This window comes from Neolamprologus brichardi, chromosome 23 (genome assembly GCF_056152115.1).
Source record: "Neolamprologus brichardi isolate AB-2024 chromosome 23, ASM5615211v1, whole genome shotgun sequence".
Taxonomy (NCBI): domain Eukaryota; kingdom Metazoa; phylum Chordata; class Actinopteri; order Cichliformes; family Cichlidae; genus Neolamprologus; species Neolamprologus brichardi.
Genome location: NC_142125.1, coordinates 10338771 through 10366156, shown reverse-complemented (window position 1 = coordinate 10366156; position 27386 = coordinate 10338771). Strand labels below are relative to the sequence as shown.

Sequence of the window (27386 nt, the reverse complement as noted above, 5' to 3'; positions counted from 1 at the left end):
GTTCCTTCACAGTTAAGTCACTCTCCACACAGTTTTTCAAAAAAAAAGTGGACTACAATTATTAAATTACAGGGTAAGTTTACTTGTCCTCAGACGTAAAAACACAGACTGTTCGTTACGAGCCCCGGCAGTCACAGGAAACTTGTACGTTCTTCATTTTTCAGTTTTTAAATTATCTTTGTTTTTACTTCCTGCTCCCGTGGGAAAGGAGTTTAAAACGTCCACACACGAATGACCAACTCTCTGTGTGTCTGTCTGTCTGTGTATATGTGTGGGTGTGTGTGTGCATGTGTGCGTGTCTCAGGTCAGCCCTATCTCTGCAGGGCAGAGAGAGAGAGAGAGTGATAGATAGGTGGAGCGAGATCACGGTGCTGAGCTCAGCAGAAAACTCCCCACCAGGTCCTGTCAGTCCTCCCCCTCCCTCCTCCTTCTCCTTTCATCCCATCACACCATCATGCTATCTGTCAATAAAACGATGAAGAGTAGGGATGAGGGTGTGGGGGGGCTGGAGGCGAGGGGGTAGATGGATGTCCGGTTTTGAAGCTGATTGCTGCCTTTGTTCAGCAGGATTTTCAAATTGAAGCATTTGACAACAAAGAGCCGGATCGCTCCCTCCCTCCCTCCCTCCTTTAACACGGAGAGCCTCGCAGGGCTTTGTGGAAGAGCTTCTGTCCCCCGAGAATAGGATGGGGGGGGGCAGCAGAACATGAACAGATCAGAGAGGAAGAGGGCCACAGCTTGTTGTTGTTGGTAGATGCTAATGTTGCGTGCTAACTGTTCTCATATACAATGATGACATAAACTCCTGTTGTGAGCTATGTATACAGAGACAAGCGGTGCTCGGCTGCTCGTCAGGCTGTTTGTTGGGAGCAGCGGCAGACTTTAAATAAAGTTTTTTCCTTTTTTTTAGAGTCTTGTTTATAAAAGCGACTCATTTTTGTCTTTTTTTAAGGAGGGCAGTAATTTTATCACCTCCTGAGCCAATTCATCCACCTGCCAGATTGGTCCTGACGATCCTCTGACCGTCAGAGGATCGTCTGACGTTAACAGCTCTGGGCTGAACAGAGTCCCACTACTGCACACACAGGTGGGGCAATTTTAAATGCATACACCTGTGCACTTACACAGGTGTATGGAGTGTTTAACGAGGAGCTAAACAACAACACCTGTCCGCACACAATCCCTGCATCATGCGCTTCAGGGTGAGCTCAGAAAATGTTCCTTGGAAGCTGCAGGAGGATCATATGTCGAAGCTAATCTGCTGGTTCTGCTCGGCCAGAAAATCCCAGTGACTGATGCAAACACACAGTCACTCAGAATTTCTCCTTAAAATATTCTTGTTAACCTGTTCTCTCACTTCTCTGATTCAACATAATTATCTTCTGTTCCTGATTGGAGGCTGAATTTAAAGCCAAAGAAGGCAGCTGTGTCCCTCTCTTGTCCTTCACCTCCATCAGCACCATCTCTCCGTCACCTTACAGTTTTTGTTTAAGAAGTGCAGATTAAGCACAGAGGTTTCTGTTGGTCTAGTTTCTAGGGGAGAGGAGGTCCAGGATATAGCCTAACCCCGTCACTGGAAGAACGTGATAAAACTTGTTATGCTTGTGGCGTGATGGGCGGTCAGATGTCCAGTGACGCGTTGTGTTGCAGCATCTCTTCAGGCAGGAGGAAACACATTTAATAAGAGTCAAGCTTTACTTTTTAAATGTGCACTTTGGATGATTAGAAGCTTTAGTCTTCTTTTCTCGTGTGCAACAGCTTTATGAGACAGTAACTGCTGCCGCAGCAGGCTTTCATTGGAGTGTTCATACTCCCATGAAGTCTCCTTCACTGCAGGAAGTTTCTTGTCTCCTTTAAGGAAACCTGAAAGTGTCAGTGAGGAGCTTTCACAGCTTGTCCTCCTGATTTTTATCAACATGTTTAACGCACCTTGTCCAGCCTCCAGGTGTGTGTGTGTGTGTGTGTGTGTGTGTGTGTGTGTTCACTGGTTATATAAAAATGTCACCATATCCGTACTGACACTCTCTGTCTGTCTGTCTGTCCATCAGCGCCCATCGCAGCCGGCACCGGGCCAAACTTCTCGCTGGCCGACCTCGACAGCTCCTCCTACTACAGCATGAGCCCAGGAGCCATGAGGAGACCACTGCCCAGTACCTCCTCCTCCAGGTACACACCAGCACACTCAGCACCTCCTCCTGTTGTTCATGTGACTTTTTATCAGTTTTAATTACTGCAGTCAATCAATCGATTGACTAAGGTCAAAGTGTTTCTCAAAGAGGGAAACATGCGCGTCATAGAAAACTCTAAACAATGATCCAATAAGTGCTTTTGTAAAATAGAAGAAGTAGAAAACTGATTCTATAATATTTCATGGAGCACCTGAAATAAAATAAATGGGACGCAGAGTCTGTGCAGTGACTCGCAGCACCTGCGCCCTGTTTAAATAACCTTTGTTGAGAACGGTGAGGCCTCAGTGCTGAGTGTGAGCGCCACCTAGTGGCCCGTGGACTGACCTTTCAGCGATGCTGGAGAAGTCGCTTCGTCATTGGCCGATGTTCCCAAACCAGAACTCGAGATGGCTTCATTTCGTTTTTTTACTTCCAAACATTCAAATCCAGATGGTTCATGTTCCAGCCGTACAGTGCTCAGAGGACACACAAACAACAAAGAGTTGGTTGGATTTGTGAAATGAAATGACTGCAATGGACAGATGCAAGGATGACGACGGTCACACCCTCGTGCAGTGCACTGGATGGATGCTGTATCACAGACACGATAGGACGGCTGTCAGTATTTCATTAACTCACCTACAGGGTGTGTAGAGTGTAGAGGCTACGGCAGCTTTGGTCTGTGCAAGAACACTAACTGTTTGTTCCTAATGTGGCTTAATGTATGTTAGAGCACACACACACACATACAGCTGATTGGTTCTGACCTGACCCCCTCAAACAGCCCTTAGAACACATGTGTCAAAGTCAAGGCCCGCGGGCCACATCCGGCCCGGCGTACATTTATATCCGGCCAGCAAGATCATTCTATATAGATTTATTATTATTGTTATGCATGGCCCGGCGATATGAGGTGCTAATAATATACAAACAACAGATCCCATAATGCAGCGCTGCAGCCTCCTTGCTAAACGCTAGGCTGTTTGGGAAAATTCCCGCGTCAATCAAGTCAAACTTCTGTTATTGCGAAGCTAGCCGCTCACAATGGTGGAGAGAAAAGTTGACTCTGAAAGCAGAGCCTTTCAGCGCCAGTGGGTGACTGAATATATGTTTACAGACATTGCTGGTAAACCCGTGTGTCTTATTAGTGGAGCTAATGTGGCTGTAATTAAGGAATTTAATTTAAGACTGCACTACGAGACAAAACGTCAGGATAAGATGAAAAACCTAAATGCAGAGCAGAAACTACAGAAGGTAGAAGAGCTAAAGAATCTGACATTTCAGCAGACTTTTTTCACCAGAGCAAAATCACAAAGTGAAGCTGTTGTGAAAGCAAGTTTTATTGTAGCAGAGGAGATAGCCAAATCAGCCCGGTACCACTCTGAAGAGCTGCATGATGAAGGTGTGCGACATCTTGTGTCCAGACAAAATGCAGATTTTGGCAAATGTGAGCCTGAGGAGAAATACGATTGCTGATGGGGTTTGTGAGACAACCTCTGATTTAAGAACACAGTTGTGTGAAAAAAGCAAAAATTTTATCGCATACTCTCTTGCTGTGGTTGAAAATATAGACATGATGGACATTGCACAGCTGACCATCTTCATCCGTGGAGAGGAAATATTGAACATTAAATCGGGACAACGACAGGAAAAGACATTTTTTAAAACATATGATAAAGTGTAACCGACATGAAACTGCCCTGGGACAAACTTGTTGGACTTACAACAGATGGAGCGCCGGTGTTGTGCGGTGAAAAAAGCGGACTAGTCAGCAGGATGCGAGTAAAGATGCAGGAGGAGAAATGTACCGGTGAGTTAACAGCATATCACTGCATCACACACCAGGAAAGGCTGTGTGGTAAAGTCTTAAAAATGGAGCATGTAATGATCACCGCAACGCAAACCGTAAATTTTATCCGAGCTAAAGGTTTAAATCATCGTCATTTATTTAATCTGCAATAATATTCCTGTCTGTTTTTATTCATATTTATGTTTAAAAAACATTGTTTTAGTGTGTTCAGTAAATGTTTATCTTGTTTGGCCCGCGACCTAAAATGTGCCTTGAGTTTTGGCCCCCTGTGCAATTGAGTTTGACACCCCTGCCTTAGAAGGTACTCATAACTCACTGATATCCTCACAGTGATGGTTTAAACTCAAATGATTATACAAACACACTCTGTCTCTCTCTCTCTCTCTCTCACACACACACACACACACACACACACACACACACACACTCTCTCTCACACACATATGCTTGCAGGGTTTGCCCTGACCTCTTCTCTTAAATCGATGCGGTCGCAAAAGTCGTCTGTCTGCTGAAATACCTGCCCTGCAGCGCGCACGCACGCACACACACACACACAGTTAGCTGAGTGTGTGTGTGTGTGTGTGTCCTTTGTCTCTCTCCCTCTCTCCTCTCTGACTCCAAACACATCTCCAGAGACCTCCCACACACACACATTACCACACACACACACACACACACAGATCGCTGTGAGGCAGTGAAGCAGATCCATATGGAAATATTTAAGTCTTTACTAATGTCAAAGACCCTCCATTCATACAAACACATCTCAGTGTACAGGCAGGTCACACACACACACACACACACACACACACACACACACTGTTAATGTTTTAACTTCCTGTTAAACAAACAGATCTGGCCAGTGAGGTGTAAACCTGCTGCCTGTGAGTCGTTGCTCTCATGTTTCAGGCTTAAACTTTAAAGTAAAGCAAACAGAAAATGTGTGAAATGCATAAATAACTGCACAAGTACACAAAGACTACAGCTGGGTTTGGAGGGTAAAGAAGGACATGTAAATTTATGTCTTACAGAAAGGTATGAATTCAGACTTTGTCCTTCCTTTTCTTCCTGTCAGGGTTGCTCTGGTTTATCCAGTGTGAGGCTTTAAAGCCAGATCAAGTGTACATCCATCAGATGCTGCTGTAAGTCGATGCCTGAGAGTCATTTAGTCCACGGGACGCGTACGGTTTGATCTCATGTCAACCCTCCTCACTGGTCCTTTCTTTTTACCATAAAACGCCACATTGTCAAAGTTCACATGGAGTCAGCCAATCAGTGATGTCAACAAATGAGCACTGGACTCCAGTGAAAGCAAAAACGGCCTCCATGGAAAAGTTCAAGGAGAACACCACTGCTGGCCAAGAAGATCACAAAAGCAAACTGCAAACAAACATCTGGATGATCCCCGAGACTTCTGGGAAATCTTCTGTGGACTGACAAGACAGAAGCTGAACTTTGTGGAAGGTTTGAGTCCCGTTACATCTGCATCAAACTAACAGCTTTGTTCCCTTAATGAATAAAATCATCATTTAAAACCTGCACTCTGCATTTACTCAGGTTCTCTTTATTTGATGATCTGAAACATGTGAGTGTGACCAATATGTGGAAGGAAAAAAAAAGAAATAAGGGAGGGGCAGGTAGGTGAGATTGAACAGTTGGATGTGTGGGAGGGAGCCTGATGTGCTGGTCTTGGGTTTGGGTGGGACTTCAAACAGCTGATAGCAGGAATCAGAGGGGTCTGTGTGGGTGTTTAGGACTCCACCTGTCCTCTGTTTGAGCTCTGAGCTGGAGAACAGCGGGGTTAATAATGGGAGGAGTCACCAATGCTCCTCTGTCTCTCTGCAGCTCTGCCAAGAGGATAAAGTGCATGGAGGAGGACGTGGACAGCCCGGGGGAGGAGTCCTACTACCCAAGCCAGGGTCGGTCTCCAGGCAGCGGCAGCCAGGCCAGCAGTTGGCACGACGTGGAGCCAGGTACGTAACCACACCCCCAACGAAACCCCAGCCGCCTCCTCTAATAACAGCCCCGCCATCTTAATACCCCACCTGACCCCGGCCCTAACACTCCCCCCACCTCCACCATGCAGACTCTCGTCATCACACATCCCAGAGCTAACCTGCCGCTCCAACGCAGCCCAGCGGAGCGATGCTACCATGGTGCAGTGTGCAGGTGGTGCTTCCAGCAGGGTGTGTGTGTGTGTGTGTAAGAGTGATTTTTTTAATATTTTGTCAGAGAGTGTGATCTCTCGACTGCCTGTCTCATAAAGAGGACGTCACAGGTTTGATCCTGCACACTTGCAGAATCAGATCCAAACAGGAAGTCTGTCACATAAACAGGAAGCAACCTCCAGCATGCCTCCGTGTAGCTCAGTGTGAATCTGAACAGTTCAGAGACACAAATCTGTTCAGTGAGCCTCACGATGCCGAGAAAGGGGGGAAAATTTAATTTGCATTAATATGTCATTAAACTGTCAGCTCAGAAAAAATCCATGTTTTTTAATTTGTCTTATAATTATTATAAATTATTCGATTCATTCTTCACTTTTAATTACTTTTTCAACAGTCAGGCAGTTTGTATAGTTACCCTTAGTTACCTTTAATTTTTGTATTTTTACGTCATATTTTGAAATATTTCTTTGGTGATTCTTTTAGAAGTCAAATTATACATTTAAATTTCAAATGTTTTGATATAATATAAAGAATAATCTGGCATTTGATAAATATACAAATATCAGTCAAATAAAATATATTTTAATACAAAAAGTCTTTACGTTCATTTTGACATTTTTATTCAGTATTTTTATGATGTTTTATTTCAGTGAATGTTGCGTTTTTCAAATATATTTATAGATATTCTTTGCGTGGCTTTTATGGGTTAGAATGATTTTATTTATTTTTTTGCCAGGTGTTTTTTGTTAAATGGGTTGGAAATTTATTCAGTTACATGTTTTAGTTTTTATTCTGAATTCAATTTTACATGATCATTTATTTATTATTAATGTTCGTTAAAACTATACTGTAATTGTTATTGAACTTATCAAAATATTTAGATAGAAAATTATAATCTTGCATTTAAAAGATGTGAATATCAATCAAATCTAATGTTTATTAATAATATCAGAATAAGAATATTATATTTTTATAATTGCTATTATGAAGCTATTTAAATTTTCTTTCTGTTCTCTATGTTTCATTTTTTTTATTTCTTTAAAAAACATTTTTTAATAATATTTTGGAAATTCGAGCAGACCCCCGCGAGTACCCGGTTCGATTCCCAGCCGAGCGACCATCTGCTGCATGTCGTTCTTCTCTCTGTGCTGTTTCCTGTCGCTCTCTCTGCTCTCAGTCTTTTGAAGGAACAAAAATGTCCAGAAAGATATGTGCAGAATAAACTGCTTTCCTAATATAAATTCATTTTGCAGAGATGTTTAGGTTTCTGTTGAGTATTTCTATGATTTCAGTACAATCAAATCTATTTTTAAAGCAGGTTTACAGCTACAACAGAAGCACGTCCACTCTGGTTCATACTGAATTATAAATCACAGGTTAGCTGTCTCAAAGGAAACTTTTAAATATTTTATTTTTATTTTATTTTTTATTTGCGTTAGAAAAAATAGAAAAATGCTTTAATTCTCAGTTATTATTTATTATATTCAGTTCATTGCATTCACATTGTTCCAGTGCATTTTTGGTTTATTTTATTTTTTACTTTCATTTTTGCAGACTCAGAGATTTTGTAGTTTTATTTTGGTAACCATGTTCTTAAACACACACGCATACACTGATTATATTTATGAGTTCCTTCCTCTTCCTGTCTCCTCTTCCTCTCTCGGCCGGTGTATTCATGCTACTTTTCCTTTCCGTTTCTTTTCTTCCTTTCCTCCGTCTTGCGTTGGAAAGCTGGATATAAGCTGCGTGGCTCTCTAGCTAGCTCTTTCATCTCCCGACAAGGTAAAGACGTCAACACGCCTCCTCACTTCCTGTCTACATGTCTGTGAAACCGCCTCCTCCTCCTTCTCCTCCTTTTTGTCTGAGTTTTCGTCTCGTGCCCCCCTCAACCTCCTTCACCTCCCCACCGCACTCCACCCAACCCTAACTCCACTCACCTGGCAGCATGCTGATGATGTCACTGTGGCACTTTGTTTATTGGTCGATTTTGTTTAGTTTGTGGACGAGATAACCAGCTGGATGGACAGCCGGACAGTTTGTGTCTGTGTGAGAGTGTGTGTGTGTGTGTGTTGAATGTGAATATGTGACATGGTAACGAGTAAAGGTGCTGTTAGTGTGTGTATCAGGAGACGTTTGAATCTGATAAATGACCAAAACTAACCACAGATTGTATATTAAAGATGGAAGGTAACTCAAACTGGTTTGAAGTGTGAGGCAGCCCAATGGCTGCTGGATGAGAGGGTGGAGCTCTAACTTACTGCTAATCAGTAACATCAAAACCCTTGAATTTCACTCAGCAGTCCTGGAGCTCCGCCTTTTTGGACGCTCTGCTAGTACAGGAACCTCACAGCAGCCAAGTTATTGGTCAGTTGATGTCATTATGACAGTCCAGAGGTCAATTTCGGGTGAAGCCGAGCAGACAGCTAGTGGCTACAGCCACCTGTGTCACCATCCACCTGTCAATCAAAGAGGCCACACCTAATTATTATGAAGGGCAATATTATCTAGAGACCAAACAGTTTCTGGATTGTGTTGTATTGGACAAAGGTGGATGAAGATGGAGTTGCCAAGCAGAAAGAGAAGAGGAAGACCTCAGAGGATGTTCATGGATGTAGTGATGGAGAGAGATGAGAGAGGAGGATGCTGGGAATGATGGAGGCAGACGATCTGCTATGGAGACCCGTTAAAGGTCTCCACATTTAATTAAATAGTTGTGGTTTTTTATGTTTATTTTATTGTGTTGTTCCATTTTCATTTTGTAATGTTTTACAGATTTTTATTTGAAATAACATGTTTGGTTAAATTATTAACTGGGACACATTAAATAATCGATAAATGGATGATGAATGAATGAATCATAATCAGTGACGGATCGATGGATTATGGATGGATGGATGATGAAGGATGGATGGATGGATAGTGAATGGATGAATGGATAATAATTGATGGATGATGGATGATGAAGGATGGATGGATGGATAGTGAATGGATGAATGGATAATAATTGATGGATGATGGATGAATGAATGATGGATGCATCATAGATGGATGAATCATGGATGGATGACGAATGATGGATGGGTTGATGATGGATGGATGGATAAATAATGTATCACAGATGGATGGAAAGATGGATGAATGATGGATGATTAATGGTGGATGCATCATGGATGGATGATGATGAATGATTGATGGGTGGATGGATAATGAATGATGGAAGGATGGACGATGGATGGATCAATCATGGATGACTGATAGATTGGATGGATGGATGGATGGATGGATGGATGTGGAAACAGGTTGAGGAAGAAGACATTGAACAGCCTCAGTTCCACCTGACAAAACCTCTTCAGTCCTTCATCACACTCACAAACAAACAACCCCCTCTTCCTCCTCCTACTGCACCTCTGCCCGTCACTACAAGCCCCACCCCCTCCAGGTAGACCACAATCTGTGTTGTTCCCTCTGTTCACAGCTCGTCTCCAAGCTGTGGAACAATCGTGTGTTTGTGCTGATAATCAGCCATGCAGAGCCTTATTTGCAGTAAAAGTACCTCCAAGTAAAAGTACTCCATTACAATAAAAGTACTGCATGTAGAAAGCAGCCAGCCCTGGTTCAAATCTGACATGCAGCCCTTTGCCACATGTCTCCCCCCACCTCCTGTCACCTTCACTGCACTGTGTAATAAAGGCCAAAAATAAAATATTTAAAAAAACTGTATTGAAGATGATCACTGTTGTTCCTGTGATGAACTAATTCAGCCTGAACTGCATCTATCTGGTAGCTATGGTAAAAATTAAAATGTGACCAGTCAAGATGTTCCCGTCTGCTGAACCTTATTAAATATTTCAAATAAAAATCATCACATGTAAGTGTGTCTCGATATTAACGGCAGCCAGGTTATGTTTGTTTTTATCCCAGCTGATAGCGTTTCACACTGCTGAGCTGACAGGAAAGAGAAACAGCATGTCTGAGTTTCTTGTCTCTCAGAAAACTGACTGACTGACGTTTGAATAAAAATGCTGCCGGCTGGCCCATCTGACACACAAAGAAATAAAAATAAATGATGGGCTTTAGATTATCACTCAAAGGAACCTTTCCTTAAACTATAAAAGATAAACTTGTGTTATTAAAAAAAACTGAATAAAATAATTTAATTTCACATTTTTATTTGGTTTTCTGTGTTTTTATTTATATATTTTGTTGCACTTTTCATGTCGATATTATTATTTTTATAAAATTTCCGGCTTTTGTTTTTATGTTCTTTTTTTATATTTTAGTGTTTCATTTTATTTGTTTTATCATTTTTACTCATGTTGTCATCTTTTGCTGGTATCTAAAAACTAAAAAAGGCTCAGACACACTAAACTCTGACACCTGCAGCCTGTGACTCAATCTCCAAGCCCCGCCCCTGATCTCTAAGCCCCACTCCCAACCACCACCTCCCTCCTCCCAACTCCTCCCCCCATTGGAGGTGCATAAAAAGTGTTTAAAGAATCAAATCTGCCATGACCCGCTCCTCCTCATCATGATCATCATGGTTCTTGGCAGGGATGCCGTCACCCGCCAGCGCTCTAAAGAGGTCAGAGAAGTCCGGTTTCTGCGGCACTGCGCCTTCACCGAGCGGCGCTTCCTCCACCTCCTCCTCTTCTTCTTCCTCCTCTTCCCCCCGAACGGCTTTCACACACCATCACCGGCCCGTCATTACCGGGCCTCGAGGTGAGGTCATCCCCAGAAACCTCCCTCACCCGCCTCCCACCACACACACTCACCTCCTTCACCCCACCCCCACCCCCGTCAGTCTCTGTGGGTTTTGTCAGGAGGAGGCACCTGTAGACACACACCTATAGGCTGTAGGCAGGGAACTGTGTGTGTGTGTGTGTGTGTGTGTGTGTGTGTGTGAGCATCCTTCCCACCTCACACCTGTTCTTACATCCCACCCACCCACCACTAACCCGTCTCCTGCTCCTTTCTCATCTTCTGATTGGCTAAAATAATCTACCACAGAAACACACTTCCTGCTTATGTGTGTGTGTGTGTGTGTGTGTGTGTGTGTGCGGCTGTGCGGCTGTTGAGTCTTGAGAAGTGTTTTCCATAATAATAATCTGCAGATAACCCTCATTCATCACTTTACCATCTAATCTAGCGAGTAGCTGAAATGCTCACAGATCTCTGGCTAAAAAATGATTTTTAAGCTGACAAACTTTCTGTGTAGTACAACAGGAAGCAGAGGGGTTATAAAATAATCTGATTAACTAAGCAGCACAGGCGCACCTTAACGATGCGTCATGTGATGCTTTGTCCAACATGAGGAAATTAAATCCTCACATATAGTGTGATTTGCTTGTAGTTCAGGTCTCAGTGAAGTTTGTGCAGGAGATCCGATAAAGTCGTCACATTACATGTAAGAAAACATTCCATCTTAAAAGCTACAGCAGCCTTCAGAGCTGTGACGCAGCAGGAAATCCTGCAATTTCGCTGCTGAAAGTTAAATGTTTCACTTTTTCGAGCTTCATATTATTTCATCTGTTACCAATTAAAAGACCTCAACACCGAACACTGTCACGTCTTTTATTGTGAAAGCTGTGCAGGAACAAGTTGAAGCAAACTCTGAGAGATTTTATTTGGAGGACAGGAGATTGTCCATGTGTGGACGTAGATGTACAGGCTGATGGAGAGACTCTCTGATGGACAGCGATCTGAATCTTCTCCAGGAGGATCCGGAGGATTAGTTTGAGTTTAGTGGTCTGAAGATGTTATTACGAAAAAAAACGTAATTTTAAATTTTTTGGTATAATTATGTGTGTGCAATTTCTTTAGCGCAGCGTACTGATCCCAGTAAAGTCTGAGAGTGAAGCTGCTCAGAGTAGAGCTGCTGCTCCTCCACATCGAAAGGAGCCAGTTGAGGTGGTTCGGGCATCTAACAATGATGCCTCCTGGGCGAGGTTTTCCAGGCAGGTCCCACCGGGAGGAGGCCCCGGGGAAGACCCAGGACATGGTGGAGATTATATCACTCGGCTGGCCTGGGAACGCCTTGATGATCCCCGGACAAGCTGGAGGAGGTGGCTGGGGAGAGGGAGGTCTGGGCTTCTCTGCTTGGGCTGCTGCCCCCGCGACCCGGCCCCGGCTAAGCAGAAGAAAATGAATGGATGGTCTGAAGATCACTTTGGGCCTTTCTTATCAAGGTCTTTCCTCCACACCCCCTCTCTGCACCTCCAGTGATGGAGTATGAAGTATTCCTGTATTTTCTCCATCCTCACCTCCTTTAAAATTCTTCCACATGTGGTGAAAATGAAGGAACTCTGCTGTTTTAATTCTTTACCTTCTTCTTATCGTTTATCAATCCACCTCCTGATGGAGAATATCTTCTTCAAGGAATAGTTGGCAGGGGAGAGAGGAGGAGGAGGAGGAGAGGGGTGTCTGAGGCAGTGAAGCGAGGCAATTTGCAAAGTGGAACTAATCCCAGCTCTTTCTTCTGTGTTCGACATACCACACACACCGCTGCTGCAGCGCCGCTGAAGGCAAATCCTCCGCTTTGCCGTCTCGCCCGAAGAAAGACGAGAAGATCGATATCAGAGAAGTTCACAGATTCAGCTGATGACAGGGAAATCACACACTTTCATCCTACAGCTGAGATAGATGCTGAGATGTGGGAAGGGGGCTGATTTTACGCTGTGATTGGATTGGCCACCTGATCTATGCTTTAGCAAAAAGGAAAGTGTGAAGACTAATCTGAAAAGCAGAGATAGTGTCTGTCTCCTGAATCCAAACTGGAAGCTGGTTCCACAGAGTAGGGTCCTGAAAACTGAAGGCTCTGCATCCCAATTCTACTTGAAAATACTCTAGGAACAAAAAGTAAGCCTGCAGTCTGAGAGTGAAGAGCTTTAATGGGGTGATATGGTACTGTAAGGTCATTAAGATTAGATGGGTCCGGATTATTTAGCAGGAGCAGGATTTTAAATTCTGGATTTAACAGGGAGCCAATGAGGGGATCTGAGGAGAAACGTGCGTGTTTTTATCTTTGGAAGTTGGTTTGTGGGTGTGAGATCCACTCGTTTACTCTGTCGATCAGTGAGGCCATCAAATAAATGAAGTTGGCACAATGCATCGAAAAAAAATCCCAGAAACAAGATGTGGGACCAAACTAAATCAAACACACACACAGGTGCCTGAGCATGCCTGCACACTGAGTGAGATCATTTCTATTAATGTACACACACTCTGTCCCCGTGTGTGTGTGTCTGTGGTTACAAGAGAAAGAGAGAGGGCAGAGAAAGCCATCCATCCAATGATTACTGTAAATACACTGCTACAGAGCACATACACACACACATACACACACGCACAGTCGGTCAGTGTGTATTGTCAGAGTGATAAATCACAGCAGACTTTAAGTGAATTAGTGCAGCAGCTTTAACTCTCCTTCCTACGCTCCCTCGCTCTCTCTCTGTCATTTCTAATGTCTCTCTATCTCCCTCGCTCCCCCCTCAGCATCTTCTCTGCACTCTCCTCAGACCTCCATACATCACAGGCATTAACGAGGCCTCATCCACTAACGAGCAATCAGAGAGTATTAGACCAATTAGAGCCTTAATTAGACTGAAGGAGAGAAGGAAGAGGAGGAGCCACGTAAATGATGTAGCCTCACCTCCATACACCTGTAGTGTTTGACAGCTGGGGTGTCCTGTTGTCATTGGTTCATCTGCTCTGTGTGTCCATCGTCATGTATCTGCATGTTAAGCCACGCCCCCTTAATAAACTTAATAAACTCCTTGCTTCCCACAATGATTATGTCTCTACCTTCCTCCACCAACTCTCCTCCCCTTTAATCATGTAATCTCTTCCTCTCTCTCCCCCCTCAGCGAGCCCCCATGCTCCCCCCTCCAGCCTCCACTTCTCCTCCTCCCCCATCCTGCAGCAGCCTGGCTCCTACTTCTCCCACCCGGCCATCAGGTATCACCCGCAGGAGACGCTCAAGGAGTTCGTCCAGCTGGTCTGTCCTGACTCCGCCCAGCAGGCCGGACAGGTGGGCTTCCTCAACGTAAGCACACACAGAGACACAGACACATGCACGCACACACACATGTACACACACACAAACACATCTGAGCTGGGTTTTCCATCCTCTGCAAAGGTGGGATCTGTTTGCAAAAGTGCTGCAGTGTGTGTGTGTGTGTGTGTGTGTGTGCCTGTGTGTGTGGCCTTTGTACTGCAGTGAGATAGTTGATATATCTAAGTCTAGACACTGAATCAATACACCTTCCACACACACACACACACAGGCAGACACACACGCACAGGCTCAGACACACAAACACAAACACAGAGCATCTGCTTTCCGTTTTTCCTACATGTTGGCCCGATTGGAAGGCCGAGCCGCCTCTCACTTAACCTTAACCCCCGAGCACTCGTTCTCTGCCTGGTGTCGACTGGATGAAACAGCTGATCTTTTTCTAATTGTTACTAAGAAACGATTAAAATTGTGCAATAGTCACACTGAAATTTGTTGGAAACTGAAATCATATTTTGTTTTGTTTTTTAACCTGGATAAAAACCAGGAAAAGAAAGCAGCCCGCGTCCTGTTTGAACAGTAGAGGCGGTCACTTTGTCAGCTTTTCATTTCAAAAAATTAAAACCCATCATGTCAAATTTCTCAAATTCTAAAATGTGATGTTCGGGACAAAAAAAAAAACTCACAACCTCACACGCACACAGATACAGCCGCTGGGAGGAGTGTTTCCACTATAGACACGCCCCTTTCACTTAATTGCAGAGTGACACCAAGAGATGGGGCTTTCTTCCAAAAACCCTTGACCTGGATCGTTAGCTACAGATGGTTTTCTCACTTTTATTGTCGGGTCTTTGCTTTATACTCTAAAGCTCGCTGAGGCCACTGTTGTAAATAAAACTGAATTGAATTTGACATTCTTTGATAGCTGTCGCTGTAAAACTCTTTACCCATTAAAATATAAAAACTTTAATTTTTAAAAATGTAAAATAAAGGATAAAACTTCACAGTCTATTTGGCCATCCAGACGTTTTACACTGCAGATCACTAAAACTGTTTCCAGTAAAGTTCTTCATTTATCCATTTCAATCTAATCTAATAAATAAATAAAATTTAAAAAAAAAGAAAAGAAATAAGCTTCCTCATAGATCCCAAACCAGATGTGGAGGTGATTTCTGAGACTGGTACATCTTCATTTATCATTTATTCTGTTGTTTGCTGGGCTGTTGCCTCTTCAGACCTCTGTTTGAATTATAAGCGCATCCTTCATCGTTTCTGTTAAGCTGCAGCTTAATATTCTCATTCATTCTTTAGATTTCTTTAAACTCTCATGTTGTGCAAAAGTCTTGAGCGAAATGTAATTCCTCTATATTTTGTATAAGAGAGGGCGGACTTTCACCTGCCCTCCAGGCTGTATGATGGTTCCAGAATTGTCCTTTGGACATCCTGGTACCTGAGATGCTCTGTTTTCACCTTGAAATCAACCAAATGAAAGTTTATCAGAACAGTGTTACCTTGATGGATGTGCGTGGGTGTGTAACTCTTATCAGCTGAGTTGTCCAGGGGCTGGGATGATGTCTTTGGAAATGTGCAACATAAGCAAACAAACAAAGCAACCTCATGGTGCCTTCCATAAAACAGGACATCAGAAGACTGCCAAAGAAATGGAGTGTAGACTAGTGATGGGTCGTTCGCGAACGAAATGGATCTTAGAGCCGGCTCTTTGACATGAACGACGCGAGCCGGCTCCTTATCGCGAACCGTCACGTGGGGTTTTTTTTCTTTCTCTCAGCCTCTCTCTCGCACTTTTTTTCTGCTTCACTCAGCACGCGAGCCTTGTGCTTTACGCTGGGCAGAGGGGGGAGGGGCAGTAGTTACACTCAGTAGCACAGGAACAGAGCCAGAGGGAGAGAGAGAGAAAGAGAGCCAGGGACAACAACGTCACATTAGAAAGGTATAGTAATCATCCACAACTATTTTCAGTTGCAGATGATAAAGGATTCAGAAAGTTTATTCATGCAGGCCCATATGACAGAGAATGTGCATCTTATTTTTTTTCATGTTTTAATTTATATTTAATTGTGTTGTGGTTTGCAGTGTTTTGTGTTGTTTCACTTTAAATTTGTAAAAGGAAATAAATAAAAGTATATTTACGGTGGCCCCTAGAGACAAAGCACATACAAACTTCAAATCACGTACAAACCCTGAAGCACGTACAAACTCCAAAACACGTAAAAACTCCAAAACACGTAAAAACACGTATAAACTCCGAATTACGTAAAAACTCAGAAGCACATAAAAACTCAAAACACGTACAAAAGACAACAGAAGTGCTCCAGAATGCAGGCGCAGTGTTGAGCTTTTGTTACCTAGTGGCTACACAAGCCAGCAAGTACCAACGACCGGATTTGGTGTGTGGTAATAACAGGTAAATGAACTTTTTTTTTTTAATTATTTGAATATATATGAGTGCCTGTGTATAAATACCCAAACAATACACACATGCTTTCAATTGTGTAATTTAAGTGATCTAGTAGCTCTGCTTTGGTAGTTCAGTTCATGCTAGAAATGTGTTTTGGAGTTTGTACGTGTTTTGTCTCTAGGGGCCACCGCATATATTTATATATAAACATAATAAACAAAACCACTTTTTTTACGTTAGTAATTTCTTTTGTGCATAATTTTATATTATTGTTAATAATAAATTAATTAAAGCAACAAAACAACCTGAAGAGCCAGTTCGGAGTCGAAAGAGCCGGCTCTTTTTAGTGAGCCGAACCGAAAGAGCCGGCTCTCTAAAAAAAGCCGGAAATCCCATCACTAGTGTAGACTACTGTGTAAACTAAACATGCATGTTCTGTCACGTCATTGCACCAAGTAGAAATTACTTCTGCATGTTGTTCATTTAAATTAAAACTTTTCAACATTTGTAAAAATCTAAATGCAACCTTATGTGATGAAATTTATTAAAGGACACGGCGGTGGCGTTCAAACATCGCAAAGATGGGGGGTTGCTGCTTGTCTGTAGGGGGCTCGGAGCATGACAGTTGAACAACAAGCACTAAAATGAGAAAAGTGAAACTCCTTTATATGAACTTTGTCATAAAGTCCGGGAATATACAAAGAAAATGATTGCTGTTCTCACACGTGTTCGTGAGTTCAAATCACAGTCTGCGCTCTCGCTCACCTGTCTGTAAACGTTGGCGCTAAAATTCCTGCAGTGATTTATCAGAGATGTGCAGAGTGCTGAAGGAGAGTTAAAAAATAGAAGCGGTTCACAGCTGCAGTTTACTGCACTTTAAATCCAGACATTATTAGTAAAATTACTGTTAATATATTTAACAAACTGTGTTATTAAAGTGTTTATTTATGTATCCATCATCAGGATTCTAATAAATTCAATAATTGCAGTAAAAAAGCAGCTCAGGACTCATGAGTACTGAAGGTCAACGCTATGATTCTCTTCTAATTCTAGGATCCATGAACAAATTGAAAAGGTCTCGTGTAACAAGCTTGTAAATGAATGCGCCTCCACCCTGCTCCCCCTGATGGATACACAAGACATTACAACTGATTTTCCTAAATGCTGCTTAGAGGTCTTACTACCCGATGTTGTATTGTCCCCGTCATAGGCGGGGATATCATTACGGTCCTTCAGGGAGTCAGTCGAACTGATCAGAGAGTCCAATCACAATAAATAAAGAGTAAAGTCAGAGGAGAGCAACCAATCAGATGGCTCCATGTCTGAGGAGCAGAGCTGGTGTCTTACTGACTTGAATCCCTCCTGGGTCCTTGCTCTTTGTTATGGTCAGTTTTCTTTGAAGGCAAACATATTTGTCCCTTTCTTTTTTCCACTTCTTTGTATGTTTCTTGACATCCACTCTTATCTCCCTGTTGTCCGACAGTCTTCGTATTAAGGTGTTGATTATTGTTCTGATAAATTCAATAATTGCAGTGAAAAAGTAGCTGGAAATGCTCAGGAGGACTCATTGGTACTGAACAGACCAATCACAGTGGTTTGGGCTGCGTTAACGCAGCGTTTCCAGGAAGGTTTCAGAAGGGTTTGTGTTTGCGACGTACCTGCAGCATTGATTTAACACTGAAGCACCTGCAAGTCCTTCTTGGGCTAAAAGCATGAGGAATTCTGTGTACAGGTGTTTTGGATCATCATTTTATGGATGAGAACAAAATTAAACCAACATGTCCTTCTGACTGATGGAAACAAAGACGCACGTCTTTACTGCACTGACAGGACAGATATTTCATGCTTTGTGAGAGATGGTTCTTCACTTCCAGGCAGGTCTGTCACAGCAGTTTTTACTGCATGTTCAGCCCAGGGGTGTAATTTGCAGGGGGGTTACGGTGGTAGCCCTTACCCTAAACCATAACCTAACTGTAACGCTGACACTAAAACCACATTTTGAATCTCAAAAATCCCTTCAAACACACACACACTCTCACACACACACACGCACACACACTGTCACACAGTCTCACTCTCACACACTCTCACACACTCTGTCTCTCTCTCTCTTTCTCACACACACACACACACACACACACACTGAGAGGACGAGCTGTGACCGACCTGTTGATGTTTCTTTACAGAATATTGTACACATATTCTAACTGTGTCCCCCCACCTCTTCAGCCTAATGGTAGCTCCCAGGGAAAGGTCCACAACCCTTTCCTGCCGACGCCCATGCTGCCTCCCCCACCGCCTCCTCCGATGGCCCGTCCCGTCCCACTGCCTGTTGACGCCAAGCCGCCCTCCACCTCCTCCACTGAGGGAGGAGGAAACTCACCCACCTCACCCAGTGAGTGTGCGCACACACACGGCAGATTTAAGTACCATCACGCATCACTTCTGCGTGTTTAAACTGGATTTTCCTGCTGGCTGTCACGCCCCCACACAAAAGGAACAACGCATCAGGGTTCAGTTATTAATCTGATATTTAGTTCTTGCGTAATCTGTAAGAAGTGATTTGTGATTGGATTATTTTTGACTGCAGGGTTCAGTGACGCTTCCTGTCTTTTGGCGAAAACAGACGCAGTCACTGCCAAAATATTTAATCCTCCTAATACTCATCAACGACACATGGAGACACTGAAATGTCTTTGTATTTATTACTGATGTTTTTGCTTGATGTGTTTGTCATCTGTCTGACCTACTTCTTCTAAATAACTCTGTCAAGTCTTTCAAAACTTTATTAACAACGGCATAGAAAATATAAACTTTCAAATCAGGTTCCTCTGAATCTAACTTGATTTGGGTCTGTATTTAAGGAGATAAGGAGATTGAATTTAAAGTGTATCAGAGCTCTGTCAGGTCATCACGTGTTAATAACGGGACCTGTGTGTTTGTTGTGCAGCCTACTCCACCCCCACCACGTCTCCAGCTCAGCGGTTCGTCAGCGTCGGACCTCGGGACCCCGGCTTTAACATCCCTCAGCAACCACAGGTAACCAACAAACACAGGTGTGTGAGCTGCAAACATGTTTACAAACATATAAACATGTTTATTTCTGCTGTAAAGTTTTAACATGGGAGTCTATGGGGACTAATTCACTGCTGGAGCCTCTGCTGGATGTCAGAGGAACTGCATCTTCTGGCCTCATTTTCAGCATGAGAGCGTGCTGCGCACACATGGTGTACCTGTGCTGGTCAGTGTGAAACTAGAGGAAGCAAAGAGAGGTCAGACACCCATCAGCCAATTGGAGAACAGGATTTTGGGATTTATAAACAAAGACATTAACAGGGAAAGAAGCAGCGCTTTACTTCAGGCCTGAATCATTTACTGCAGGGCGGGTGGTTAGTGAACACAGCATCCTCATTGGATACTGTGTGTGCGTGTGTGTTTGTGTGTGTGTGTGCGCGCGTGTGTTTGGGGGGGGGGGGTCAGGGTCTGTTTGCTAGCTGATTTATGAAGAGAGTAACGATTGGGCAGCCTTGACTTAACTCATCCTGCACGCACACACAAACAGTGAGGTGGGAGTCCTCTGTTGACAATCCAGACATGCTTGATTGCCTTGGTGTGTGTGTGTGTGTGTGTGTGTGTGTGTGTGTTTGGTGGCCCGCAGTGAACAAGGGTGTCGATTTATCGACTCTGTCACACACCAGCGCGCGCACACACACACTCTCCCTCGTGAAGACATGAGCCAGGTGTTTGTCACCGCTGCCAGAAACAGACTTGTGTTATTTATTCTTTCTCCGTCTCTCGGGGACGATGTCGCGCTCCTCGAGTGATGAGCAGCTTCTCCTCCAAAGGTTTCCTTTCTGGGAATGAATTTAACCGTCAGTCATCAGAAAAATACAAAAATATCCAGGAGAATTTTTGTGTTTTGTTGGAAAATAAAGAAAATTTTGTCTTTTTTTTAGTTTTATTTCTGCTTCAGATTCAGCAGGTTTGGAAAACGACTCACAGCTTTTTTAGGAAATGTGGACGTTGTTTGGAGAGTTTAAACACAGTAGAGAAGAAGACATGTTTTTAAAGCCAGCATGTATGTTTTTTAAATAAGAGATTTATTATTTTTTGGGGGGTTATGTGGACATAACATGATGAGGAAGGATTTAACATCTTTAACATCACACTTGGGCTGGATTAGGTCCTCACACATGAATGTAAACACGTGTGAGTGTGTTTACATTTATATGTGTGTGTGTTGGGTGTGGGGGGCGGGGGGCAGCTGGCGTTGTCTTTGTGTGAGAGTGGGTGTCGTGCCCACACGGGTCAGAGTGGTGGTTGCCCATGGTGACAAAGATGGAGGGAAGACGCCAAAACTAACACAGACACACACACACAGCATCAGGGAGAACACGGACTTGCGGTGGGACACTGGGTCAGAAAGTCAGTGCTGAGCCATGCTGTCAGCATCACTGGGAGGCGAGACAAAACACAAAACTACAGAAGAACCACAGCATGTTCTCTCCCAGGAGCTCCAGAACCAGCCCAGAAACCACAAACGCACTCTGAAGTGCTCGTTTTCTGCTTTTCTTTTATTTCCTGTCAGATATCTGCTGTTCCAGTCGTCAATGTTCACATCAAACACGATCAGAGTTTCTGATACTGAGCTCAGTGTACAGTAATCTCTGCAAGCCCAGAGCTCAGCCAGATCTACATACTCAGGTTATCACAGCTTTTTCTACTGTAGCATCAGGATGATGTTGCATAGAGAAGCCCCACCCACCTTCTTTTCAAACCTCCTGTTTGCAAGCAGGTGCCAATCAGATGAAAGCTAACTTGAGAGGCTGAAGCCAGAAGAAGATGGGGAAGATATTTTGAGCATTGAATCATGCAAAGCTACTCTGGAAAGATCCAAGAAAAATATTATGGAGCTGTAAATGAGCAAAGCAGGTCCTCTTTAATGTCTTTTATGAGCCTGTTCTGAAGGACAGCTTGTATCTTTAAGACGTCAGAGGCTTTCACAAAAACCTGATGCCGTGCAAATGACAGCGAGCTGCAAAACTCAAATACCTACATGAAAATCCTGCTTTTATTTCACAGTCTGTAATTTTAGCTACTTTGATCATGTCTGTAATTCAGACATCAGGACTCAGGCATGTGGACTCAATTACCAGGAATCACACAACAGGACTCCAGGACTCAAACATCAGGGTTTGGACACCAAGACTCAGATATCAGGATTCGGACATAGGAAGGACACCAGGACTCGGACATAAGGACAGACATCAGTTCTCAAACACCAGGACTCAAACATCAGGACACCAGGACTCAGACACCAGGAATTGGACCACAGGACTCCGATTCCAAGATTCTGACATCAGGACTTAGACATCAGGACACCAGGACTCGGACATCTGGAGTCACACATCAGGCTTCTGAACTTGTCTTTTTTATTCAATGAGTATTTGTCTATCATCCATCTCTCTCCGTCTATCATTGCTACTGTTTCTGTCTTGTCCTGAGTCAGCACTTCTCCAAGACTCACACACTCACTTAGTGAGTCATGATGTGGGTGTGGTGTTTGCACTGCATACGTGTGTGTGTTCAATACAAGTGTGTGTGTTTTAGCTTCACCTTGCAAATCGGACACGGAGACGGTGGATGACTATACACACAAAGGGGAAAGCACCCTCACTGCCTCCGATGAAACCCTACCACACAAACACACACACACTTGTATTGATCAGGTTATGGCTGGCTGTGGTATCACGGTGTGTGTAAATGTTTTAGTACCAGTTTTTCAGAAATGCGATTCTTTTGAACTTTTTAGACTCTCAAAGACACAAGTGACTTTTTGTTAAACTGTCATGATATCAGGGCTTTTTCTCCACATCGGACATTCGTACGGTGAAAGGTCGCTGTTGGAAGAAAAGAAGAAAATAGTCTTCATCAGCCTTTTGCTTTTAAGATAAGATAACCTTTATTAGTCCCACACGTGGGAAATTTGTTTTGAAACTGCCCTTGAGTTCCTTGTGTACCTCACACAGTTTTTCAAAGCTAATACTTGTTTGCTCCACAGCTCTGGTTGATAACTGGTTTTGTATACCTCTATATTGGGAAATCTAAGAGATCTGTTGCATTAGCTTTGGTTGAGGCACACCTTCCTCTGCAGCAAATGACGAGCAGATGACACAGAGTGTCACTGAAATCTTCTCTCTCTGAGTGATCGATAAGCCGTCATACTTAATCAATATGTTATCAATATCTCTGGTTTTTCACTGCTTTCAGACTGGTGCTGAACAGTGATTTAGACTGGTTTTACATGTTACTTTGGATTGGTTTTAGACATTGTCTTGAACAGCTTTTAGAGCGTCTTACAGACTTCCCTGGACGTTCAGGATGGTTGTTGTGCTGCACAATGAATTACTTCCTTGAAGCTAAGAGCCACAGACAGAGTGGGATGTACCGAGGTGGACAGCACATTGAGATTGCTGAGAATATGAAAAACATGGAAAAACAACAGCAGATTGCTCCTTTAAAATCGCCTTCCGTCTTTCGCTGTGATGAGTTTCTACAGTCTGAATCACAGCTGTCAGCATCAACCCACTGTGTGGTAACATTACTCCACACACACACACACACACACACAAACACACTCTGTCTGGCCTGTGAGAGTTTCATCTTCTGAGTCTTCTCAGGACAGAGGGAGGAGCTGCAGTGCAGCGAGCAAGCGAGAGGCCGAGAGACACCGATAGAAACAGGAAGAGAGAGAGCGAGGTAGAAAAGTCCCAGCGTCAGCAAGTTGTATTGATTAAAAACTAACCTTCCAGTCTTCTCCTCTATCACTACTGCACACACACACACACACACACACACACAGCAATAGAATTACAACGAGTCAGGAGCAACTGAGGTCTGAGTGCAGAGAAACCCTGCAACACACGCACACAAAGAAAGAAAAGGAATGCCTGATCCCGCGTGTTTCATTTAACTTTCACTTTAAATTCAAAATTCAGAAGCACATTTTCTAAAAAATGTACATTCTTTAAGTGTGTGTTTTGTTTTTATTCCTTTGTGTGTGTGTGTGCGTGCGTGCGTGCGTGCGTGCGTGTGTGTGTGTGAAGAAGTGCCGAGTGGGACGGGGAGGAGAAAGTGATCGAGAGAGGATGAACATAAAGAAAGAAACGGTGGGAGAGGATAAAAGAGGCGGGGTAGTGGGACGGGGATGTGGAGGGGGGGGGGGGGGGGGTGATGCGGTTGCCTTGGCGATGGTAGTCACGTCCCGGGCCGTCTGGTTGTCCTTAGCAACCAGACATGATGTAACGCAGAGATGAACTTGAACTGGACAGGCCAGTGAGGAAGAGGAGGGAGAGATTCATGAACGATGCACCTTTGGCGATCGATACGAGCCTATCAGAGATGGATTACACACACACACACACACACACACACAGAGTTTTGTGCTCCTGTGTCATAAACTCATACCCAGAGAGGAGAAGCAGCGTCCTGTGTTTGTAGTCCGAGAACCTGACGGTCTGACATCAGCCTGTTGTGGGTTCGACTAAATCAAGCCCCACTGGCATCCCCTAGAGGCAGCAGTGTTCATTACAACCATATCCTGAGGATAGCATCAAATAGCAAATAACAGAAATCCAGTCTGGAGGGACTGTTTGAGGTGTACTTAAAGGAGGCAAAGTCTTTTAATTCCCACAGTGTATCTGTATTATTGGACAGCAGCAGAGTAGCTCGGCATGATACAGGGTTCAAAATTATCTTCATCTATCTCTTTACACTATGCTTTAGTGCACCACCTCAGTTTATGAACATGCTGTTTTAGCTCCTCCCCCTGGGAAAGACTTTCTTCTGATTTGCTGCTACTCGTAAATGGAAGGGTTGAACATACCTATATGGTGATCTCTGTTGGAGACTATTTAATCATATCATATCTCTATGACATCACACAGACCCAATAGAAGAAAAAAATGGATAAACTGGTCCCAGAAAGTTGATTCTGTTCATCTGGACAAAGCGTTTCCAAGTTTCTGGGATTTCCTTACCCCCGGGTTAGAGCACTCTGTAGCCTAAGCTTTTAGCTCACAGTGATTACATTACATACACTGACCTCATAAACCTCTAAAACTAAATTTTGTACACCTTTGCACTAGGGCTGCCACGATTAGTCGACTAATCACGATTACGTCGACTATCAAAATCGTCAACGACAAATTTAATATTCAACGCGTCGTTTGAAGCTTTGTAAGATCCTGAAAGACGCAGGAATAAGTGGTAGGATTTAAGAGTTTAATAACAGACTGAAACAGAAGATGGCAGCAATGCATCTACAGCTGCCGTTAAACCCAGAAGAAGAAGAAGCAGTCTCCGGTATCGTAGCTGTGTCCAAATTTAGGGGCTGCATCCTCGGATCCGATTATGTTACAGCGACGCAACGAAGGCTGTCCAAATTCGAAGACTTCTCCAAATGCGGCCGACAAATGCGTCCTCCTTTTCCTCAGATTTGAAGGATGGGTTGGGTGTGTCCTTCGTGGCCCAACCTATCCCAGAATTCATAGCGCGGCCCAGCCAATTCTAGTTTCCAACAATGGCGGCAGCTACTTAGTTTTAATATTACTCGTATTACTCTTTCTGGGTCACAAAATAAATGTTTAAGATATTTTCAGGTGAGAATGTAGGTGTGTAAACTTCAAATATCTGCTCGGTTTATCAAGACGTATTAAGTATTTGTAAAAGTGCTCCGGACTCCCGGCACATCGTTTTCAAACCCCCCGCGGTCTTTCGCTACTCAGGTTAAACATGATATATAAGTCACTTAGATAACTTAAAAATAATAATAATTAAAATTAATTATAGTTTGACTTTTTTCAGTGTTTTATTTGTTCCTGAGTAAATTGGTTTTGCCGAGATTAAAGTTATAATTTTCGCACAGCTGAATAAACATCAAACAGAAAACTGATTAAACAGAAGTGTGAGATGGTCGAGAATTTACTCCAGTGTCCTGTTATATTTTAGATAGCGAGGAGCAGACGGCTGAGTATATTATACTCCACCGAGATAATCTGCAAATTTCATTAAAAGTTTAATAAACTATCATCTTGTCTTTATTTTTAGTTAGCACATAACTTAAACACTTCAAACTGTAAGCTAAGCTATATAAGAGCAGACGCATGCTGATGCAATAAGCTGTATGTTTTACATCCAATGGATGCATGATCTGATTAGCCGACTAATCGCAAAAATAATCGGTGACTAGTCGACTATCAAAATAATCGTTTGTGGCAGCCCTACTTTGCACCCATATAACTGAGAGGAAGTATGGAAAACGTCATATTTGCCCTTTGTTGGGGGCAGCCCACCAGACGCCATCAGCATATATTTTTGTCATCTGTCCTACAAAAACAGGCAGTTTCACTCAAAGGTCAGTTAATGCTTTAATTTTGATCCATCTGGGTCCCAACTGTCTGGAGGTTTAATGTGGGTTTGTTTGGCCTGCTGTCAGTGTCAGAGTGAAGATCGGGAGAGCTAAAACATCTCTTATCATTCATGGACACACCTTTTCTGGTCTTGTGTTGTAACAGGATATATTGAATAACAGTCTCACTTATTTCAATCTAAAGAAATAATTCATGTTTCCTCAAAGACACATATTTGGTTTGGCGCTACAAGCTAATCCACCTTAAGATTTATACTGTAACATCATGAATCCTTAAAATGTGACAGTTTGGAGAATTGTTTCTATAGCAACAGGAGTTGAATACAATAGTGTATCATCTGCATAGAAAAGTCCATAAACTTCAGTCACAGTGTCATTGGTTTGTGGCCAATAACAAACCACACAACAAGTCGTCCTGGAGGCTGCACGGTGGGAAGATTTCATACATCCTTAGACTAATCTTTGAAACCTTTGTGATAAATGTGTAACCCCGCTGATTGGTTCTGGGTAAATTTGGACGACAAGTACCTGCAGTCGGGATCGTCCAGTAAGTGGTTGCTAAAGCAGTCCAGATGTTAACATTTGTTTTTGTCTCTCCACAGTGGTACCTGGGATAAGGACTCCAGAGGCCCCTCCGCCCACCTGTACGACAGATCGCTGCAGTCTCCTCTCCGACCTTTCACCTTTGATGCCAGCTGTGACAGAAAGCCCAGTCTAACCTATCCCTACTCCTTTCCTGTTCCGCCTCCACCAGCACCACACACAGGCTCAGCAGCATCAGCATGGCTACAGCGGATCAAACGCACCGTGACCCCCTGCAAACTGTATATCACAGACATCCCTGCAAACGTATGGTTCACACCTCAGTGTCCATATACAGTGCCAGACCCACCCCCCACCCCAAATCCAACCAGGTTGATAAGTACGTGGGCGACCTGAGCCTACAATCTTTGGGAAAGACTGAGTCACAGAGCTTCTGACGACACATATGCTCTCCCATCATCCTTTGCAGCGGGTGCATCCGTGGACTTACAGTCATACGAAACCCTCCCCACACTCATCACCCGCCCCCCCGCCTGGAGTCCGATGGTTTGGGGGTTCGTGAAGTTGGGATGTGGCACAGTTGGTACGAGGGGCCACCAACATCGCCACCACCTGAGCCTTCACGGACTTCCTGGGATGGACTTTACGCCTCTCGGTTGCTGGCAGGTCAGGGAGGGGGAAGTTGGAAGGCTCTTTGAAAGGACATGAACCTGGGTGGATGTGGAGGTGTGACAGGCGCAAACAGACGCCCCCACCTGTTTCACAGAAATAACAAGAACTTCATGTGGAGGGGGGTTGTGACGGGCGACTGGGTGGAGGGTGGGTATAATCGTGGGG

General features: G+C 43.6%; 1 protein-coding gene across 8 annotated transcripts in view; it reads left to right on the top strand.

Annotated features, from left to right (window-relative positions):
- Positions 1-26739, top strand: part of nfia (nuclear factor I/A) — a 143351-nt gene extending 116612 nt beyond the window's left edge. For 2 of the 8 annotated variants that reach the window (XM_006790297.3, XM_006790300.3), the window contains exons 5-12: positions 2049-2166; positions 5824-5951; positions 7878-7928; positions 10698-10865; positions 14009-14187; positions 18806-18971; positions 19527-19615; positions 26609-26739. In XM_006790297.3, coding sequence (XP_006790360.1) covers positions 2049-2166; positions 5824-5951; positions 7878-7928; positions 10698-10865; positions 14009-14187; positions 18806-18971; positions 19527-19615; positions 26609-26623 — 914 coding nt within the window. In that variant the 3' untranslated portion in view covers positions 26624-26739. Of the gene's footprint in view, positions 1-2048; positions 2167-5823; positions 5952-7877; positions 7929-10697; positions 10866-14008; positions 14188-18805; positions 18972-19526; positions 19697-26608 lie in introns of those variants that run through there. The other 6 variants (XM_006790301.3, XM_006790303.3, XM_006790298.3 and 3 more) reach the window with 5 other exon arrangements.
- The last annotated feature ends 647 nt before the right edge of the window (positions 26740-27386 follow it).